Below are 17,604 nucleotides of genomic sequence, written 5' to 3'. Positions count from 1 at the left end.
ATTGGCTTTGCTGCCTCTCATGGAGGATAAATAGATGAAAATCACCCCATTTCCAGAGACCACCCTATGAGGCCCAATTAGTATTTTGTGCAATCTATTATTTTCCCTTTCTTCCCCCCTCCCTCTCTTCCTTCCTTCCTCCCTCCCTTCCCCCGCCCTCCCTCTGTCCTTCCTTCCTTCCTTCCTCCCTTCCTCCCTTTCTAACTAATAAAAGCAGCAGAAATCATAAGTAGCAAATCTCAGATAACCCTGTGATATCAGCTTCCTAGTTAATTTTCACATTGTCTCTTTTCTCTTTTTTAAAAAATACATACATATATGTATGTATATTTATTTTAGAGAGATACAAGGTCTTACTATGTGCAGGCTGATCTCAAATTCTTGCCTTAAGCAATCCTCCCGCTTTGGCCTCCCAAAGTGCTGGCAGGGATAAGCCACGGCTCCTGGCCTCACGCTGCCTCCTATCCAGCACAATTAGCACAGGCTTCCAAAGAGAGCTATGGCTACAAGCAAAATGCTTTGATGGCCAGTTTGCCAAATTAATAAAAATGGGAACTCCCCTTGGAATTTTCATGGATCCAGCTCTTTCATCAATGCCATTGGCTATGAAACACTTACGTTCAACATGTTATGGTCAGCACTTATCAAATTCAACACACAGATCATGTTAATAATGATGACCATTTTACCCACCTATGATTTTCTTTTAAACTGTGAAAGCAGCTGTTCCTCCAGCTTCTAGTACAAATTCAATGGATAATTGTTGAGTGAATGAGAGATTCAAGTGTGGATCAGTGAAATAAACTTTCCAAGGTGAGTTGTGATTCTTAGATGTTCTCAACTACAGGAGCAGGGTATACTGGTGCCCAGATCAGTGTCTGGGTGCATCACAAATAGCTTGCTATCTATTAGAGCTCAACAGAACTTGGGAATGATTTGATTTTTGTTCTAAAATTGTATTGGCTTATAACATCATAATGCCATTCTTGTTTACTTGCATTCTAATAAGCTTCCTTGAGTGGGTGAAAAAGGTAAGTGTAATGGGGAAAGCCCACAGGAGGTGTGTCCCCGAGGCATGTGGACATGTGTGAACATCATCTGCTGCAGATGTTTAACTGTGAAAACAAAGGCTGAGACAGCGTGTGGAATAAGATCCTACAAATTCATAATAGTTTGATAGTACCTCCATTCTGCATACAAGAGGTGTTTTCGCAAGTAAGTTATTCCTATTTTTTGCTCATCTTTTACCATTTGATTGTCATGATTTTCATGAGTGGCTGCCTTTTGAAAAGGAAGGTAGACATCTGAAGCCCCAAATGCTGGTACGGTACTGAAATCAAAAGGATGTCAACAGATTCGCTGAAAATTGAATCCATTTAAGCTCTATGATGTCGGACATCTATATGAAAACTTATTTTCTTTTTAGATTTTTCCCTAACATGATACTCATTTGTTAGAAAATGTATGAATTATGTTAATAATCTATGAATTTCAAAAATATATTCTATCTTTCTTCCAGGCTGATCGGGAGGTGGAAGATTCCAGTTAATCAAATAATGAGTAACATCCTTGGCTTTCCAATTTTCAAAGATTTTTAATATGATAAAATATACTTCTCACTAGATGATTTTTAAAAAAATGTTAATTCTCTTTATGACTCAGAGAACTTCAAGATTCTGCAGTATCTCAAGACAGTTATGCAGAACATCTATTGTCCTTGCACTGGCTAACTGTGGATAGCGAGTAATAGATTTCTGCTTGGTAAGACCGTAGATAACAAGGAGGTCACTGTATTTGGCTATCTGGAATCACATGAAAAATCTATGGTTTTTTTTGTTTTTTTTTTTTTTTTGAGACAAAGTCTCACTCTTGTCCCCCAGGCTGGAGTGCGGTGGCGCGATCTTGGCTCACTGCAACCTCTGCCTCCCGGGTTCAGGTGATTCTCCTGCCTCAGCCTCCCAAGTAGCTGGGATTATAGGCGTGCACCACCGTGCCTGGCTAATTTTATATTTTTAGTAGAGATGGGGTTTCACCATGTTGGCCAGACTGGTCTTGAACTCCTGACCTCAGGTGATCTGCCCACCTCGGCCTCCCAAATTGCTGGGATTACAGGTGTGAGCCACTGCGCTGGGCTGAAAAAGCTATGTTTTAACAAATTTCCAAATATTAATCAGGTAGGTACAACTTTAAACTTATCTCCTTCAACCAAGAGGTCTTCAAAGAATCAAACTGGACATAGGCTAACAGCAGTGGTAAAATGCAATGGTTGCTCAATGGGAGAGAATACCATCTAGAACTGTATTACCATAGATTGGAATGTTTCTTTTATTTTCTGTATCTTATGCTTTGATTTCTTTCTTTCTTTTTTTTTTTTTTAAGAGACAGGGTCTCACTGTCACCCAGGCTGAAGTGCCGTGGCATGATCAAGGCTCACCACCGCCTTGACCTCCTGGGTTCAAGAGATCCTCCCACTTCAGCCTCCTGAGTAGCTGGGACCACAGGCACATGCCACCACACCCAGCTAATTAAGAATGTTTTTGTGTGTGTGGAGATGGGGGTCTTGCTATATTGACCATGCTGGTCTCCAACTCCTGGACTCAAGCAATCCTCCTGCCTTAGCCTCCCCAAGTGCTGGGATTGCAGGCGTGAGCCACCACACCTGGTCTGTTTTGACATCTTCAGGGGGGCCTTACAGATCTGGGGAGAGACTGCTGTCCTTCCCAGGCCTAGCCAATACCTAAAGATAGTAACAACTTGCTTGGGAATGCCCCTCCTATGCAAGCCACTCAATCCATTTATCTAATCTCACACAGCAAGCCAGTATTTCCCTTGCCCTAAATCATCCCAGGACCAGGCCCCAGGCAACTAGAGACCACCCCTAAACTCAAACTAGCCAGTCCCGAACGGTTCACTGTGGCCTGTCTTGGCTTTCCCAGAGAAACCCCAACAACGACATTGATCTAGACCTTTCCCCTTGTTCTTGCTTCTGCCGCCTAACCAAACCTGGCATTCCCCATGTGCCCCCATCTCTAGGGAATCCTAAGCGTAAATTATTTCAATGGCATTGACCTCTCTATGTCACCATTCAGTTCCCTCCCTCAATTAAAATCCTACAAGTACGAATGAAACAATGCCCTACTTTCTTTCAGGGAAATAGAAAATAAAGACAATTTCTGAAAAGTTTGCTAACAACAGATTAACGTTCCAAATAGATTATGTCTTAGACGTGTTTGCACTGTGTCCAACAAAGAATGGAAAGTCCAGTGGCCTACGTTTAAGAGTCCTTGGTCACTTGACCTCTGTGCTTCCATTTCCTTATCTCACAGGCAGGTTTCATTAATTGTTTTGGAGGCAGTGGAGTGAGAAGACCTGAGTTTTAATTTAATCCCCCTACCATTTACTAGTGAGTGGACTTGCATAAATCTCTAGGCTTTAGCTTCTGGATTGGGTAAACATGGGTGTAATTCCTGCCTTGCAGGATTGTGGAAAGGTTCAATGAGTGCCTGGCACATGACAAATTGTGCACGACCAATTGCCAGTTGAACTGAAATGTATCCAGCTGCCTGGATGTTATGGGTGTTATGATTTAGCACAGAGTTTGCAATGAGTGAATATTGCCTAGAAGTGATAAACAAAATGCACTGGACACACCTACCTAGAATTTAATAATCAACAATAAAGTAGATGAACAAACTTTACTTTTTATTTTATTTTTTTAATTAATTTCTTTGAGACCGGTTCTTGCTCTGTTGCCCAGGCTGGAGTGCAGTGGTGTAATCAGGGCACCTGCAGCCTTGACTTCCCACACTCAAGTGATTCTCCTACCTCAGCCTTCCGAGTAGCTGGGACTACAGGTGCATGCCACCACCCCCAGCTAATTTTTTTGATTTTTTTTTTTTTTTAGTAGATATGAGGTCTCACTCTGTTGCCCAGGCTGGTCTCTAACTCCTGAGCTCAAGAGATCCTCCCACCTTGACCTTCCAAAGTGCTGGCATTGCAGGCACTGTGTCTGGCCAATCAACTTAGCCCACAGGCAAACAATAAATATCCATCCCCAAGGATGACTGCTATCTGGTGGTCTCAGTCCTTCCAGAAGCTTCTCTGCAAACTGTGCTGGACCAAGAGAAGAAAACAGCCACAAGCTGCCTTCCTCGGGGACTTGATACCAGTGAGCAGGCAGGCCCTTTTCAGTTACAGCCTTGTCCTAAGTTGCTGAAAATAGCTTTTCTTCTAGTGATCATATGACCCAAAATGATTCCCTATGAATATCTACCTCAAGCAAACTGACTAAAAACAACAACACTTTTTAACGTTTACAGGAAGGTCACAAGAAATGCCTGCTCAGTACTAAGTAAATCCTGTTGTGTACGATAAATTGCTTATGCTTTGCTTTCAAGAGTACTTTGTGAAATCCCTGTGTAAATATGTGATAGAATAAAACCACTGTGGAGTTAAGAGTGAACTGAAAAGCTTTTGACCTGTGCAATCTCAAGTCAGAAGCTGAATGTCTTTTGGAAGAGATGAGGGCATGGTTAGCACCAAAACCAGGGCAGGGAAGGAGGCTACATGACTCAGGAAGTCAAGCCATCAACAGATTTGCTACCTTCTGCTTTGTTACAGGAGAGAGCAGTGGAAGACAACGTTCCCACAGGGATTTCTATTCATTTCAGCAATTTAATATTCCTCATGTTTATCCGTTGGTGCATTCTCTAGTTTGCAAGTTTATGCTTGAGAATGTCTTTTAATATTTTTCCTAAAAAAAAAAAATCCTACTTTATTAAACTCAAAAAGATTCTTTTGGCACAAAAGGGATATTGGGCTACTCTAGGCACACTGCCTATGGTGTAGCCCTGCTCCTTAAGAAGTAGTTTAAAAAAAAAAAAAAAAAAAAAGAGCCTGGGCAAGGTGGCTCACACTTGTAATCCCAGCAGTTTGGGAGGCCAAGGCGGGTGGGTCAGGAGATCGAGACCATCCTGGCTAACATGGTGAAACCCCGTCTCTACTAAAAATACAAAAAAATTAGCCAGTCATGGTGGTAGGCGCCTGTAGTCCCAGCTGCTGGGGAGACTGAGGCAGGAGAATGGCGTGAACCCACTGCACTCCAGCCTGGGCAACAGAGCAAGACTCCGTCTCAAAAAAAAAAAAAATTAGCTGGGCATGGTGGCAGGCACCTGTAGTCCCAGTTACCGGGGAAAACAAAGAGAAAAGAGAGAGATATCAGACAGCATTCTTCTTTTCTTTTGAAACGGAGTCTCTCTCTGTCGCCCAGGCTGGAGTGCAGTGGCAGGATCTCGGCTCACTGCAATCTCCGTCTTCTGGGTTCAAGTGATTCTCCTGCCTTAGCCTCCCGAGTAGCTAGGACTACAGGCACACGCTACGACACCCAGCTAATTTTTGTATTTCTAGTAGAGATGGGGTTTCGCCATGTTGGCCAGGCTGGTCTTGAACTCCTGACCTCAGGTGATCCACCCGCCTTGGCCTCCCAAAGTTCTGAGATTACAGGCGTGAGCCACCACGCCCAGCCCAGAGAACATTCTTTTAAATGTGATCTTGGGGAAATAAACTTACCAGGTATAATTAATTTATCAAAGGGAAACATTCTGCCTCTGACTTCATCTTCCTCCTCCTCATCTTCCTCTAAGAAAACAAAATATTCCTCATTGTGTTTAGTAATATATTATTACTATGGATCACAGCAAAAAATTCCAAATATGTTAAGTAGCGAGCACTAATGAAAACTAGCCATAAATAGCACATGTATTTTAGAAATAGTCTCACAAACTAAATGTACATTGATAGATGCATGGATAAAGAAAATGTAGTATATACATCCAACAGAATACTATTCAGCCTTTAAAAAGAAGGAAATGGCTGGGCATCATGGCTCACACCTGTAATCCCAACAATTTGGGAGGCCAAGGCAGTAGGATCACCTGAAGCCAGGAGTTCAGAGATCAACCTGGCAACAGGGTGAAACCTCCAAAACATTTTTAAATTAGTTGGGCGTGGTCATGCACGCCTGTAGCCCCAGCTACTCGGGAGACTGAGGCAGGAAAACCACTTGAGCCCAGGAGGTCAAGGCTACAGTAAACTATGATTGTATATATCACTGTGCTCCAGCCTGGGTGACGGATGGTCTATTTTTTTTTTTTAAAGGAAATTCTGCTATATGCAACAACAAGGATGAACCTTGAGGACATTATGCTAAGTGAAATCAGTGACAGAAAGACAAATGCTACATGATTCCACTTACATGGGGAACTTTCATTCAAAGAATGAAAGAGTGGGATGGTGGTTGCCAGGGGCTGGGGAGGGGAAAAAACAAAAGTTACTAATCAACAGGCGTAAAGTTTTAATCAGGCAAGATGCATAAGCTCTAGAAGTGTGCTGAACATCACAGTGCCTATAGCCAACGATAATGTATCGCACACTTAAAAGCTTGTTCCGAGGGCAGATCTCGTGTTAAGTATTTGTGCCACAATACAATAAAATAAAATTTTAAAAAATTTGTAAAAGGCTATGCACCTTGAGCCACCATCCAGGGGGAAAAAAAAAGAAAAAAAAAAGCTACGTAAAGAAAGGTGAGCCAAAGCTCAAAAATAAATAGTCTCTCTAGTTTTCTGTTTACTTTAATTGAGTGACTACTTCTCTGAACAATAAAGTTGCAACTTATCTGAATATAAATACTCAAAATAGAACACTCAAACTCAAACTTACGATTGAACAGGTCTTTTGCTTGATCATAGGTCTTTGGGAATCCATCCAAAATATAACCTTGATTCCTGCAAGGCATTGATTTTAGCTTTTCTTTCATAAATCTAATTATATATTGATCGTCTAGTTGACCTGATAAAAAAACATATATGTATATATTACTTATAATGTATCACATTCTACGTAAGAGTTGTTTTAAAGTTATCTCAAAAATTGTTGTGTAGTCAAAGGTACTATTGGAAATCCCTATTTTGCTTTTTTTTTTTTTTTTTTTAAAGAGACGGGGTCTCACTCTGTCACCCAGGCTGGAATGCAGTGGTGTGGTCATAGCTCACTGCAGTCTCAGCCTCCCAGGCTCTGCAATCTTCCCACCTCAGCCTCCCAAGTAGCTGGGACTATAGGCGCTTGCCACCATGCCCCGCTGATTTTTAAACGTTTTGTAGAGAAAGGGTCTTGCGATGTTGCCCAGGCTAGTCTTGAACTCCTGGCCTCAAGCAATCCCCCCACCTTGGCCTCCCAAAATGTTGGGATTACATTTTGGCCCTTAAAGTAAAAAATATGTGATTTTGTATTTTGAACATGACGTGAATTCTAATGCACAGTAATGTAGGAGAACCCAGTGAACCTGTCTGCAAGAAAGAGCATGGGCGAGTGCCGATGTCTGCACTTTCAAAGTGTTCTGTAATCCCAATTTTTGGTGAAATTGATTGAGGAGCAGCAACTGGAGTAATGCAGAGAGCTCCGCCCGCCCGCAGGGTTTCTGTTTTGATATTACACCTCTGTAACCTTACTATACAATAATAAATGCTTCTGTTGTGAGAATTGTGAGATAGCATTCATGTATGTTGCCAGCACATGATTTACTAAAAGAAGGTGCTGGATTTGACTAACAATCAAACTTGACCCGACCCTCAAAGGCACTTTTCTCTGTAACGCTTCAGAAAAGAACACGGCTCCCTTCTCCGTGTCTTTTCCAGTTGGCATTTCTGACCTCAGCCCCACTGGACAGTTCCCTCTCAAGCCCTGACACTGGGTTCCTGGCACTGCTTGGGAAGGATGAGGAGGGAGGAGTTTGTTCTAAAACTGGCACAGTGGTTTAATAACAACATGATGCAACTCCACCACAATATCCATCACTCCATCATAATTATTGAACAGCTACAATGTTCAAAACGCAGCCCCATCCTTACCTTGCTTAATGTGTACATTATAGTAATGTAAGTTTGACAAGTTAGGGAAATTGATCTTCAAAGCTCTTTCCAGAGTTTGTACTATTCCTTTACCTTATCAGTGAATCTATTATTCTTTTACCTTATCAGTGACTCCCCCTCCTCCTCTCCCTCCTCATCCTTCTCCGCCTTCTCATCCTCCCCCTCTTCCTTCCCTCCTCCTCCCCCCTCATTTTACATAATGTAAAATAAATAATTTCAGGCTTCTTTTTTATTACTCTATCAATGACAATAAACTGATCTAATTAAAACACCTCTCCTGGCCGGGCGCGGTGGCTCACACCTGTAATCTCAGCACTTTGGGAGGCCAAGGTGGGTGGATTACCTGAGGTTGGGAGTTCGAGACCAGCCTGACCAACATGGAGAAACTCTCATCTCTACTAAAAATACAAAATTAGCCGGGCGTGGTGGCGCATGCCTGTAATCCCAGCTACTCGAGAGGCTGAGGCAGGAGAATCGCTTGAACCCGGGAGGCGGAGGTTGCAGTGAGCCAAGATCGCACCATTGCACTCTAGCCTGGGCAACAAGAGTGAAACTCCATCTCAAAAACAAAAAACAAAAAACAAAACACAAAACACCTCTCCTTTCTTCTACCTTTCAGTGTCACACCATCCATTAGGCAGTAGCAGGTTCCGAAAATAACTGTCTTTCAGAAATTTAAATATTATGGCTAAGACAAAAAAAGATCTTAAGTATTATTTAACATAATGAAATTCCTCTGAATGATTCTACATTACTTCCCAGTAAGGTTCACAGGGGTGCCAAGAAATGAAGCCAAATAAAAACGTGTCAAGGGATTCACTAATATTCTAAATCTGGTTTTATTTAAGCCGTCTATTTTCTTTTTTGTTTTTTGAGACAGAGTCTCACTCCGTTACCCAGGCTGGAGTGCAGTGGTGCAATCTTGGCTCACTGCAACCTCTGCCTCCTGGGTTCAAGAGATTCTCATGCCTCAGCCTCCCGAGTAGCTGGGATTACAGGTGTGCACCACCATGCCCAGCTAATTTTATTTGTATTTTTTAGTAGAGACAGGGTTTTGCCATGTTGGTCAGGCTGGTTTCAAACTCCTGACCTCAGGTGATCGACCTGCCTCAGCTTCCCAAAGTGCTGGGATTACAGGAATGAGCCGCCGCACCCGGCCTAAGTCTATTTTCATTTTTCAAAGGCTTTGTTGTTAAATTAAAGGCACTTAATCTAGAAATCTAGCTGCAATTCCCTTCAATGCCTCCCTCAGTTTATTTCAGGCCCTGAGCTTAGCCACTCATTTCTGCTTGATTCGGAACGAAAGTGCTCAGTAATTAAGAAGGGACCTCCAGCAGCATTTTTTGGTAATTATGGGATGCTTACGAGGCATGACCCAGTACACAAAGGACCCAGTCCAAGTGCCTTTCTCTTGAGAAATGTGATCTCTTAGAGATAATCTCATGACCTTTGGCCAGGGTTCAGCTGTATGGCAGGCAACTGCGCTTTCTGTTTGAAAATGAATGAGCACAGCCCTCCTACATAGCTTTTAAAAATGTCATCCTGCTTTTTCTAAAAAAAAAAAAAATTAAATGTATCTTTCAAATACCAGTAATATTTAAAATGTTCATATGAACACATATTCATAATTACTAAAACATGTTTAAAAATAGAGAGCTGCTCCCCTGAGCAGTGGTGGGAATGTGAGGGATGGCATTTGAGATGACAACCTGGCTTCTGTCCCCTCATCCCCAGGAAACTGTACTGTCTTAACTGATGATGACCAAACAGCAAGCAGTGATTTCACAAAGGAAAGAGTGCAGGCCGGGCGTGGTGGCTTACGCCTGTAATCCCAGCACTTTGGGAGCCCGAGGCAGGTGGATCACGAGGTCAGAAGATCGAGACCATCCTGGCTAACACGGTGAAATCCCGTCTCTACTAAAAAATACAAAATAATTAGCCGGGCGTGGTGGCATGCGCCTGTAGTCCCAGCTACTCGGGAGGCTGAGGTAGGAGAATGGCATGAACCTGGGTGGCGGAGCTTGCAGTGAGCCGAGATCGCGCCACTGCACTCCAGCCTGGGCAACAGAGTGAAACTCCTTCTCAAAAAAAAAAAAAAAAAAAAAGGGAAACAGTGCAAAAGCTATGTATTTGTAGGAAGTCTGCCTCATCAGAGAGATTACCCTTCTTTCTGTTTTTTTTTTTTTTTGAGACAGGGTCTCCTGTCACTCAGGCTAGAGTGCAGTGTTGGGATCTTGGCTCACTGCGGCCTCTACTTCCTGGGCTCAGGTAATCCTAGTGCCTCGCACACCACCATACCCAGCTAATTTTTTTTTTTTTTTTTTTTTTGTAGAGATGGGGTCTTGCTATGCCACCCAGGCTGGTCTCAAACTCCTGGCCTCAAGTGATCTTCCTGCCTCAGCCTCTCAAAGCGCTGGGATTACGGGCGTGAGCCACCATATGTGAGCCACCGTATCTGACTTTCTTTTTTCTTTATAGAAGCAGAAGCAAAAGTGTTCCACTTGGGTCCCAGTTTGAACTTGGTAAACAAATGTACCTCAGAACTAGAATTATCCATACAGTTATTCTTAAAGATAATGAGAAATGAAACAAAATGAGTGGCTTTTTACTCAGTTCACCAGGCAATGGGTAAAACTCCATTGTTTGCTGAGATACAAAAGTTTAAAAATCTACATTCTCATCCAGGCAGTTTGATATTTGGATAAATTTGTCTAAATCAGGTAATGTATCTGTAAGCAGCTCAGGGAAGAAATACCTTAAGAAGAAGCAGCCGGGCAGGGTGGCTCACGCCTATGATCCTAGCACTTTGGGAGGCCGAGGCGGGTGGATTGCCTGAGCTCAGGAGTTCGAAACCAGCCTGGTCAACACAGTGAAACCCCGTATATCTACTGAAAATACAAAAAAATTAGCCGGGTGTGGTGGCGTGCGCCTGTAGTCCCAGCGACTCGGGAGGCTGAGGCAGGAGAATTGCCTGAACCTGGGAAGCAGAGGTTGCAGTGAGCCGAGATTGCACCATTGCACTCCAGCCTGGGTGACAAAGTGAGAAAGTGAGAATCTGTCGCCAAAAAAAAAAAAAAAAAAAAAAGCAGCAGCAAAAGATGGCTCTTGGAAGAAATTTTGGAATCTTCAATTTGATCTAATTAATATGGACACATTAATATTGCAAAATCTTTCATATTGCACTAATTTGTTAAAAGAACTGTGTATTGGAGTTTGCAATTTAAAACTAACTGAGGCACGACGGACTTGTTTAAAATATTTTACTTGATTATACATATACACTTTCCAAAATTCTTATGTAATCTCTAGTGGACTTTTAACTGGTCAAAGTTTGTGTTTATGAGAACCTTTGCCTTTTTTTTTTTTTTTTTTTTTTTTTACATATTCGTCTACACTTACAGATTTCCTCAGTAATATTCTGAGTTGTTGGTTATTTGCTTTCAGTTACATTTTTTATTGTGCATGCAGAATGTGCATTGCTGCCCGAGACTTTAGGTTCATTATAGGTTTATTTGGGCAGCATTAGAAAAAAAATACCATAAATCAAGCCAGCATTTTAATAAGGCCAAAACAAAGTTGGTGATCTAAAGGCTTGTTAATGGTATGGAGTTTCTACATGACGTTAGTGAAAAATGAGGGTTGTTTTCTATTAGGAAAATGGGCAACTCTCTCCGGCCGTGTATTTTTCATGTTAATCCTGACAGTTCACCAATGAGCTAGTCATGAAGAATGTAGGCAGTTAATATCCCTCCAGGAACGGGCCAGGTGCTCACACCTGTAATCCCAGCACTTTGGGAGGGTGAGGCAGGAGGATGGCTTGAGCTCAGGAGTTCAAGACCAGCCTAGGCAACATAGGGAGATCTCATCTCTACTAAAAATAAAAAACAAGGCGAGGCAGTGTGGCTCACGCCTGTAATCCCAGCACTTTGGGAGGCTGAGGCGGGCGGATCATGAGGTCAGGAGATCGAGACCATCCTGGCTAACATGGTGAAACCCCGTCTCTACTAAAAAATACAAAAAAATTAGCCGGGCGTGGTGGCGGGCGCCTGTAGTCCCAGCTACTCATGAGGCTGAGGCAGGAGAATGGCGTGAACCCAGGAGGTGGAGCTTGCAGTGAGCCGAGATCATGCCACTGCACTCCAGCCTGGGTGACAGAGCGAGGACTCTGTCTCAAAAAAAAAAATAAATAAATAAGTAATAAAAATAAAAAACATTAGCCAGGCATGGTAGCTACTTGGGAGGTTGAGGTGGGAGGATTGTTTGAGTCCAGGAGATAGGGGCTGCAGTGAGCTATGATTGCACCACTGCACTCCAGCCTGGGTGACAGAGCAAAATCCTAACCTCCCCCACCAAAAAAACTTCCTCCAATTGTTCCTTCCTATGTTGTATATCATTTGGTTTTTTTTTTTTTTTTTTTTTTTGAGATGGAGTCTTGCTCTATCGCCCTGTCTGGAGTGCAGTGGCATGATCTTGGCTCATTGCAACCTCCTCCTCCCAGGTTCAACCAATTCTCCTGCCTCAGCCCCCCGAGTAGTTGGGATTACAGGCATCTGCCACCGCACCTGGCTAATTTTTGTATTTTTAGTAGAGACAGGGTTTCACCATCTTGGCCAGGCTGGTCTTGAACTCCTCACCTCATGATCTGCCTGCCTCGGCCTCCCAAAGTGCTGGGATTACAGGCGTGAGCCACTGCGCCTGGCCTCTTTGGTTCTTTTACTCACCTACTTGAATATTTGGATAAACCATTCACCAGGTAAAATAAAAGGATTTTATTTTAATCCTTTTACATAAAATAATCTGAACTCTGACAAGTTTCATAAAAGCTTTTTGGCATTAATCTACTTTTAGTGTATTGATAAAACAAACAAAAACAAACATGGTTTTCCTTTACTTTGACAAAGAAATGTAATTTTTACCTTATTTGTATGGAATTCCAGAATTAATGTATTTTTAGCCTTTTTTTTTTTTAAACGGAGTCTTCGCTCTGTCGCCCAGGCTGGAGTGCAGTGGCATGATCTTGGCTCATTGCAAGCTCTGCCTCCCGGGTTCACGCCATTCTCCTGCCTCAGCCTCCTGAGTAGCTGGGACTACAGGCACCCGCCACCACGCCCGGCTAATTTTTTTGTATTTTTTAGTAGAGACGGGGTTTCACCATGTTAGCCAGGATGGTGTCAATCTCCTGACCTCGTGATCTGCCCGCCTCGGCCTCCCAAAGTGCTGGGATTACAGGCGTGAGCCACGGCACCCGTTCTTATTTTTAGGTCTTTAATACAGTGTTTCTGCCTCTCATTTGTAACTACATGCATTATTCTTGAAAGCAAGTAAACTCACTGAATTGTTGTGTAATAGTCATTTAATTATTGCCTGTACAAATGTATATTGAGGTAAAATAAAACTGACAAAATATTTCTAGGGTACAGTTGGATCCATACTAAGTGGCTTGTCAAGCTAGATACATCCTTAGTGGGTCTGGAGACTTGGTCATGAATATCCTTTGTCCTAACCGGAGTGACTCCATCTTGAATAAAGGCCAGATAAAGCCAAACCTGCTGGGTGACATTCCCAGGGGGTTGAGCACTTTTGGTCACAAGATATTTATGGTTGAGGGACTGAGTTAATGATGCTAACTAACTAAAGACCCAGAACTTATGGAAATGTCCTGATATTTTGAGAACAAAAAGCATTCTTAGTTTAAGAATAGGTTTTGCTTTAAAGATAATAGTACACTTGCAAATTCTCACTGAAATCAATAGTAACATAGCATACTTATGTTCTTAAGTAACATAAGAAACAATACTAATAGCCTGTCACAAGTTGACCATAAGCCTTTATAATAAAGTACACTATTCTCTCTCTTTCTCCTTTTTTTTTTTTTTGGGACAGGGTCTTGCTCTGTCATCCAGGCTGGAGTCTCGGCCACACCACAGCCTTGACCTCCCGGGCTCAAGGGCTCAAGCCATCCTCCTGTGTCCCCGCCAAAGTAGCTGGAACTATAGGCACGCACCACCACGCCTGGCTATTTTTTTGTATTTTTTGTAGAGGTGGGGTCCTGCTATGTTGCCAGGCTGGTCTGGAATTTCTTGCCTCAAGGGATCCTCCCACCTTGGCCTCTCAAAGTGCTGGTGTGAGCCACTGCACCTGGCCAAGTACACCATTCTTAACAACCTATACATGCAAGCACTGTTTATAGTATGGCCTTCCCCCTTGTGCTTTCTGAAGACGCCCTACTCTGTGACAGAGTAGCTTTCAATAAACTATCTCTTCTCACTGTGGGGTATTCCTTCTCTTGTTTTCTGAGGACACCCTACTCTGTAATAGAGTAGTCTCTAATAAACTATCTTAACTTCACTATACTCTGTGGCTCACCCTCAATTTTTTCCTGCGTGAGATCTAAGAACCTGCTCCTGGGATCTGGGATGAGACCCCCTTTCTGGTAACATTGCACCAGGATCAAATTCTCAGTGACTGTCATGCAGCCATGTCCAGGCTTCCACGGACACAGACTGTTCGGTGGTGATTCCCACCCTTCCCTGTTATTGGTGATACTGTACTTTGTGTAAGTTTTTAGAGTTCACAGTGCAATTTCATTCATGTTCTCTTGGTTATCATTATGTTACCTCAGTTAATCCTCCAAGCTGGTGGATTTATTCTGTCTTCTCCTCTCCTCTCTTTTTTTCCTTTTTTTTTTTTTTTGAGACAGAGTATTGCTCTGTCGCCCAGGCTGGAGTGCAGTGGCTTGATCTCAGCTCACTGCAAGCTCCGCCTCCCAGGTTCACACCATTCTCCTGCCTCAGCCTCCCGAGTAGCTGGGACTACAGGTGCCTGCCACCACACCCGGCTAATTTTTTTGAATTTTTAGTAGAGACGGGGTTTCACTGTGTTAGCCAGGATGGTGTCGATCTCCTGACCTCGTGATCCGCCCGCCTCGGCCTCCCAAAGTGCTGGGATTACAGGAGTGATCCACCGCGCCCGGCTCCTCTCTCTTATTATTATTATTTTTTTTAACACAGGATGAAACAGGTTCAGAGAGAGGCAGTGACTGGTCTGAAGTCAGGAACTAAGCAAGTGGTCAAGCCATGCTTGGTGACTTCCAAGTGCTTTCTTCATCTTCTTGTTTAATAAACTCTTGTGGAAGATGGTATGTGAAACAGTGAGTCTCAACAGCAGAAAAGAACGCAATGTTAATTCATGAGTCATGGTTCTGATTAGACTTCCACTGCCAAGGTTAACTGGTTTTTTGTTTGTTTGTTTGTTTGTTTTTTGAGGCGGAGTCTTGCCCTGTCGCTCAGGCTGGATTGCAATGGCACAATCTCAGCTCACTGCAACCTCTGCCTCTAGGGTTCAAGCGATTCTCCTGCCTCAGCCTTCCGAGTAGCTGGGATTACAGGCATCCACCACCACACCCGGCTAATTTTTTGTACCGTTAGCAGAGACAGGGTTTCACCATGTTGGCCAGGCTGGTCTTGAACTCCTGACCTCGTGATCCGCCCTCTTTGGCCTCCCAAAGTGCTGGGATTACAGGCATGAGCCACCAAGCCCGGCCAAGGTTAACTGTTTTAAGAAATTTTGCCTTGATTACAGTAATAATATGTGTTTTGTTTTAAAAAAAATTAGCTGCAAGCCAAGATTTTACAATGACCCATGTACAGTAGAGACATCAACAAGTTGGTACATTTACAGACTTTTCTTCCCCTTTTTATTTTGAAACTCAGAAAAGTTGATAGTCCAATGATCACCAGGAATCCTACCAACTAGATCCAGTAATTTCACAATGCTTTTGAAATATGTAAAGTGAGCACAAAATCTGTAATTAGCACACTCTATGGTGTAACAAAGCCCTTATTTTGCTGCACCGTCAGGGGCCGATGGGAGTGGAGTTAGGACATGGAGGGGCCTCACTGTGGGACTGGGAAACTCGTTTTGCTACAATCATTGGAATCATGTGATAACAAATGCAGTCATGTGAGGGAAAGGTGAGGTAACCTCAGTGCCAAGGGTTCAAAGGTCTTGTTTTGTTCAAACATAGGCAAGGTCCATGTTTTCGTCTCAGGTAAATACGGATAGGAGGGATTTTTGGACACACTTGAGAAAGTTAAAAGGAACCGAATGATTCCAATCTTGTAGGAAGTGGGGAAGTGGGGAGTCACATGTGGGTGAGGAGCTTTGAGGGACGCTGGCTGTTCTAAAGATGTATCTTCCCCACACGACCACTTCCTCTGCCCCCTCCCAGGGCCCCTCTTAATCTCTCTTGACAGAGGCTGCTGAACCTGTTTGGCCTCTCACACCTGGGGGAAGAACAGAGTGCGAGGACAGGCCCTCTGGAGCCTGGGGGCCTCAGTGAGTGTTCTCCGCTGGGCACTATCTCTGCTCCAATTCTTGTTCTGTGTGGTCACCTCCCCAAGCGTGAAAAGAGCTCAGTTGGTACTTAACTGTTAGGTTAAGCCTTGGATAAGATTTCTGGGCCCTTGCAAAGGCCAATTATATAAGTCTTTGTCAATAAATAATGCTTGGCCAAGCACAGTGGCTCACGCCTGTAGTCCCAGCAATTTCAGAGGCCAAGGCAGGCAGATCACTTGAGACCAGGGGTTTGAGACCAGCCTGGCCAACATGGCGAAACCCCGTCTCTACTAAAAATACAAAAAATTAGCTGGCCATGGTGGTGTGTGCCTGTAATCCCAGCTACTCAGGAGGCTGAGAATTGCTTGAAGCCAGGAGGCAGAGCTTGCAGTGAGCCGAGATCACACCACTGCACTACAGCCTGGGTGACAGAGTGAGACTCATTCTCAAAAATAAATAAATAAATAAATAAATAAATAAATAAAGTTCAATGTTTGCTGAGTCCTGTTAGCCTGATTATTAGACATTCTTGTCTCTCCTTAGGGGATGGCATAGTTCCTTGCTCCTGGCACCCCGTTTCTAGCCTTACACCCCAGCTGTAAGCTTTACTTACACATGGCCATGTACACTGTGGCTTCCTAAAACTCCCAGTCCCACACCCCTCAATGTGACCTTGACAGATTTCCTTCCACAGATGTCCTCACAATGGAATGTCTTATCTTGTTTTTTTCCATCTCACCCAAAAGGTAAGCATCAGAACTCTGCTAGACTTTTTTTTGTAGACATGGGGGGTCTTGCTATGTTGCCGAGGCTGACCTCAAGCAATCTTCCCACGTTGACCTCTCAAAGTGCTGGGAATATAGCATGAGCCACTGTGCCCAACTCCACTCTTCTAGACTCTCTAAAACCAACATAGTGCTCCCCAAATGTCTTATGGGAAGGCAGAGGCGATGTTACATCCCCAAGCATTCATCTGGGCACTCCTTTGCCCTCTGGGAAATCTCTCTGGAATTCTAGATGCCATTTCCTTCTGGTGCAGCTCACAATGAAGCAGAAACCAAGACTCAGATGATGGGCTGGTTTCAGCGGACACTTGGTGTTTGCATGCAAAACCACCTCCTCCATCCCAGAAAACTAGGTTGATCTGGTGGAGGGGAGGAGGAGAGAGGTTCAGGGCTAACCTGGCCTTCAGGGAAAGGGTCGGGGGACTAGAGACCTCCATGGAAGCAGGCAGTGACAAACATAAGGAACCAGGACCAGGGACCAGAGTGAACCCTCCTTAAGCTGGCCAATGGCAAATAGCCCCGGACAGTCGCGTGCTCCCTGAGTGGAACATGGGTGA

At 43.6% G+C, this 17,604-nt stretch overlaps 1 protein-coding gene across 3 annotated transcripts in view; it reads right to left on the bottom strand.

Annotated features, from left to right (window-relative positions):
- Positions 1 to 17,604, bottom strand: part of AK7 (adenylate kinase 7) — a 99,244-nt gene that overhangs the window by 13,036 nt on the left and 68,604 nt on the right. For 2 of the 3 annotated variants that reach the window (XM_034938087.2, XM_034938090.2), the window contains 2 exons: positions 6,718 to 6,846; positions 5,569 to 5,637 (listed from right to left, as the gene is read on the bottom strand). In XM_034938087.2, coding sequence (XP_034793978.1) covers positions 5,569 to 5,637; positions 6,718 to 6,846 — 198 coding nt within the window. The remainder of the gene's footprint in view (positions 1 to 5,568; positions 5,638 to 6,717; positions 6,847 to 17,604) is intronic. The other variant, XM_063596116.1, reaches the window with a different exon arrangement.

The sequence above is a fragment of the Pan paniscus genome, chromosome 15 (genome assembly GCF_029289425.2).
Source record: "Pan paniscus chromosome 15, NHGRI_mPanPan1-v2.0_pri, whole genome shotgun sequence".
NCBI lineage: Eukaryota > Metazoa > Chordata > Mammalia > Primates > Hominidae > Pan > Pan paniscus.
This window is presented reverse-complemented; position numbering and strand designations above follow the sequence as displayed.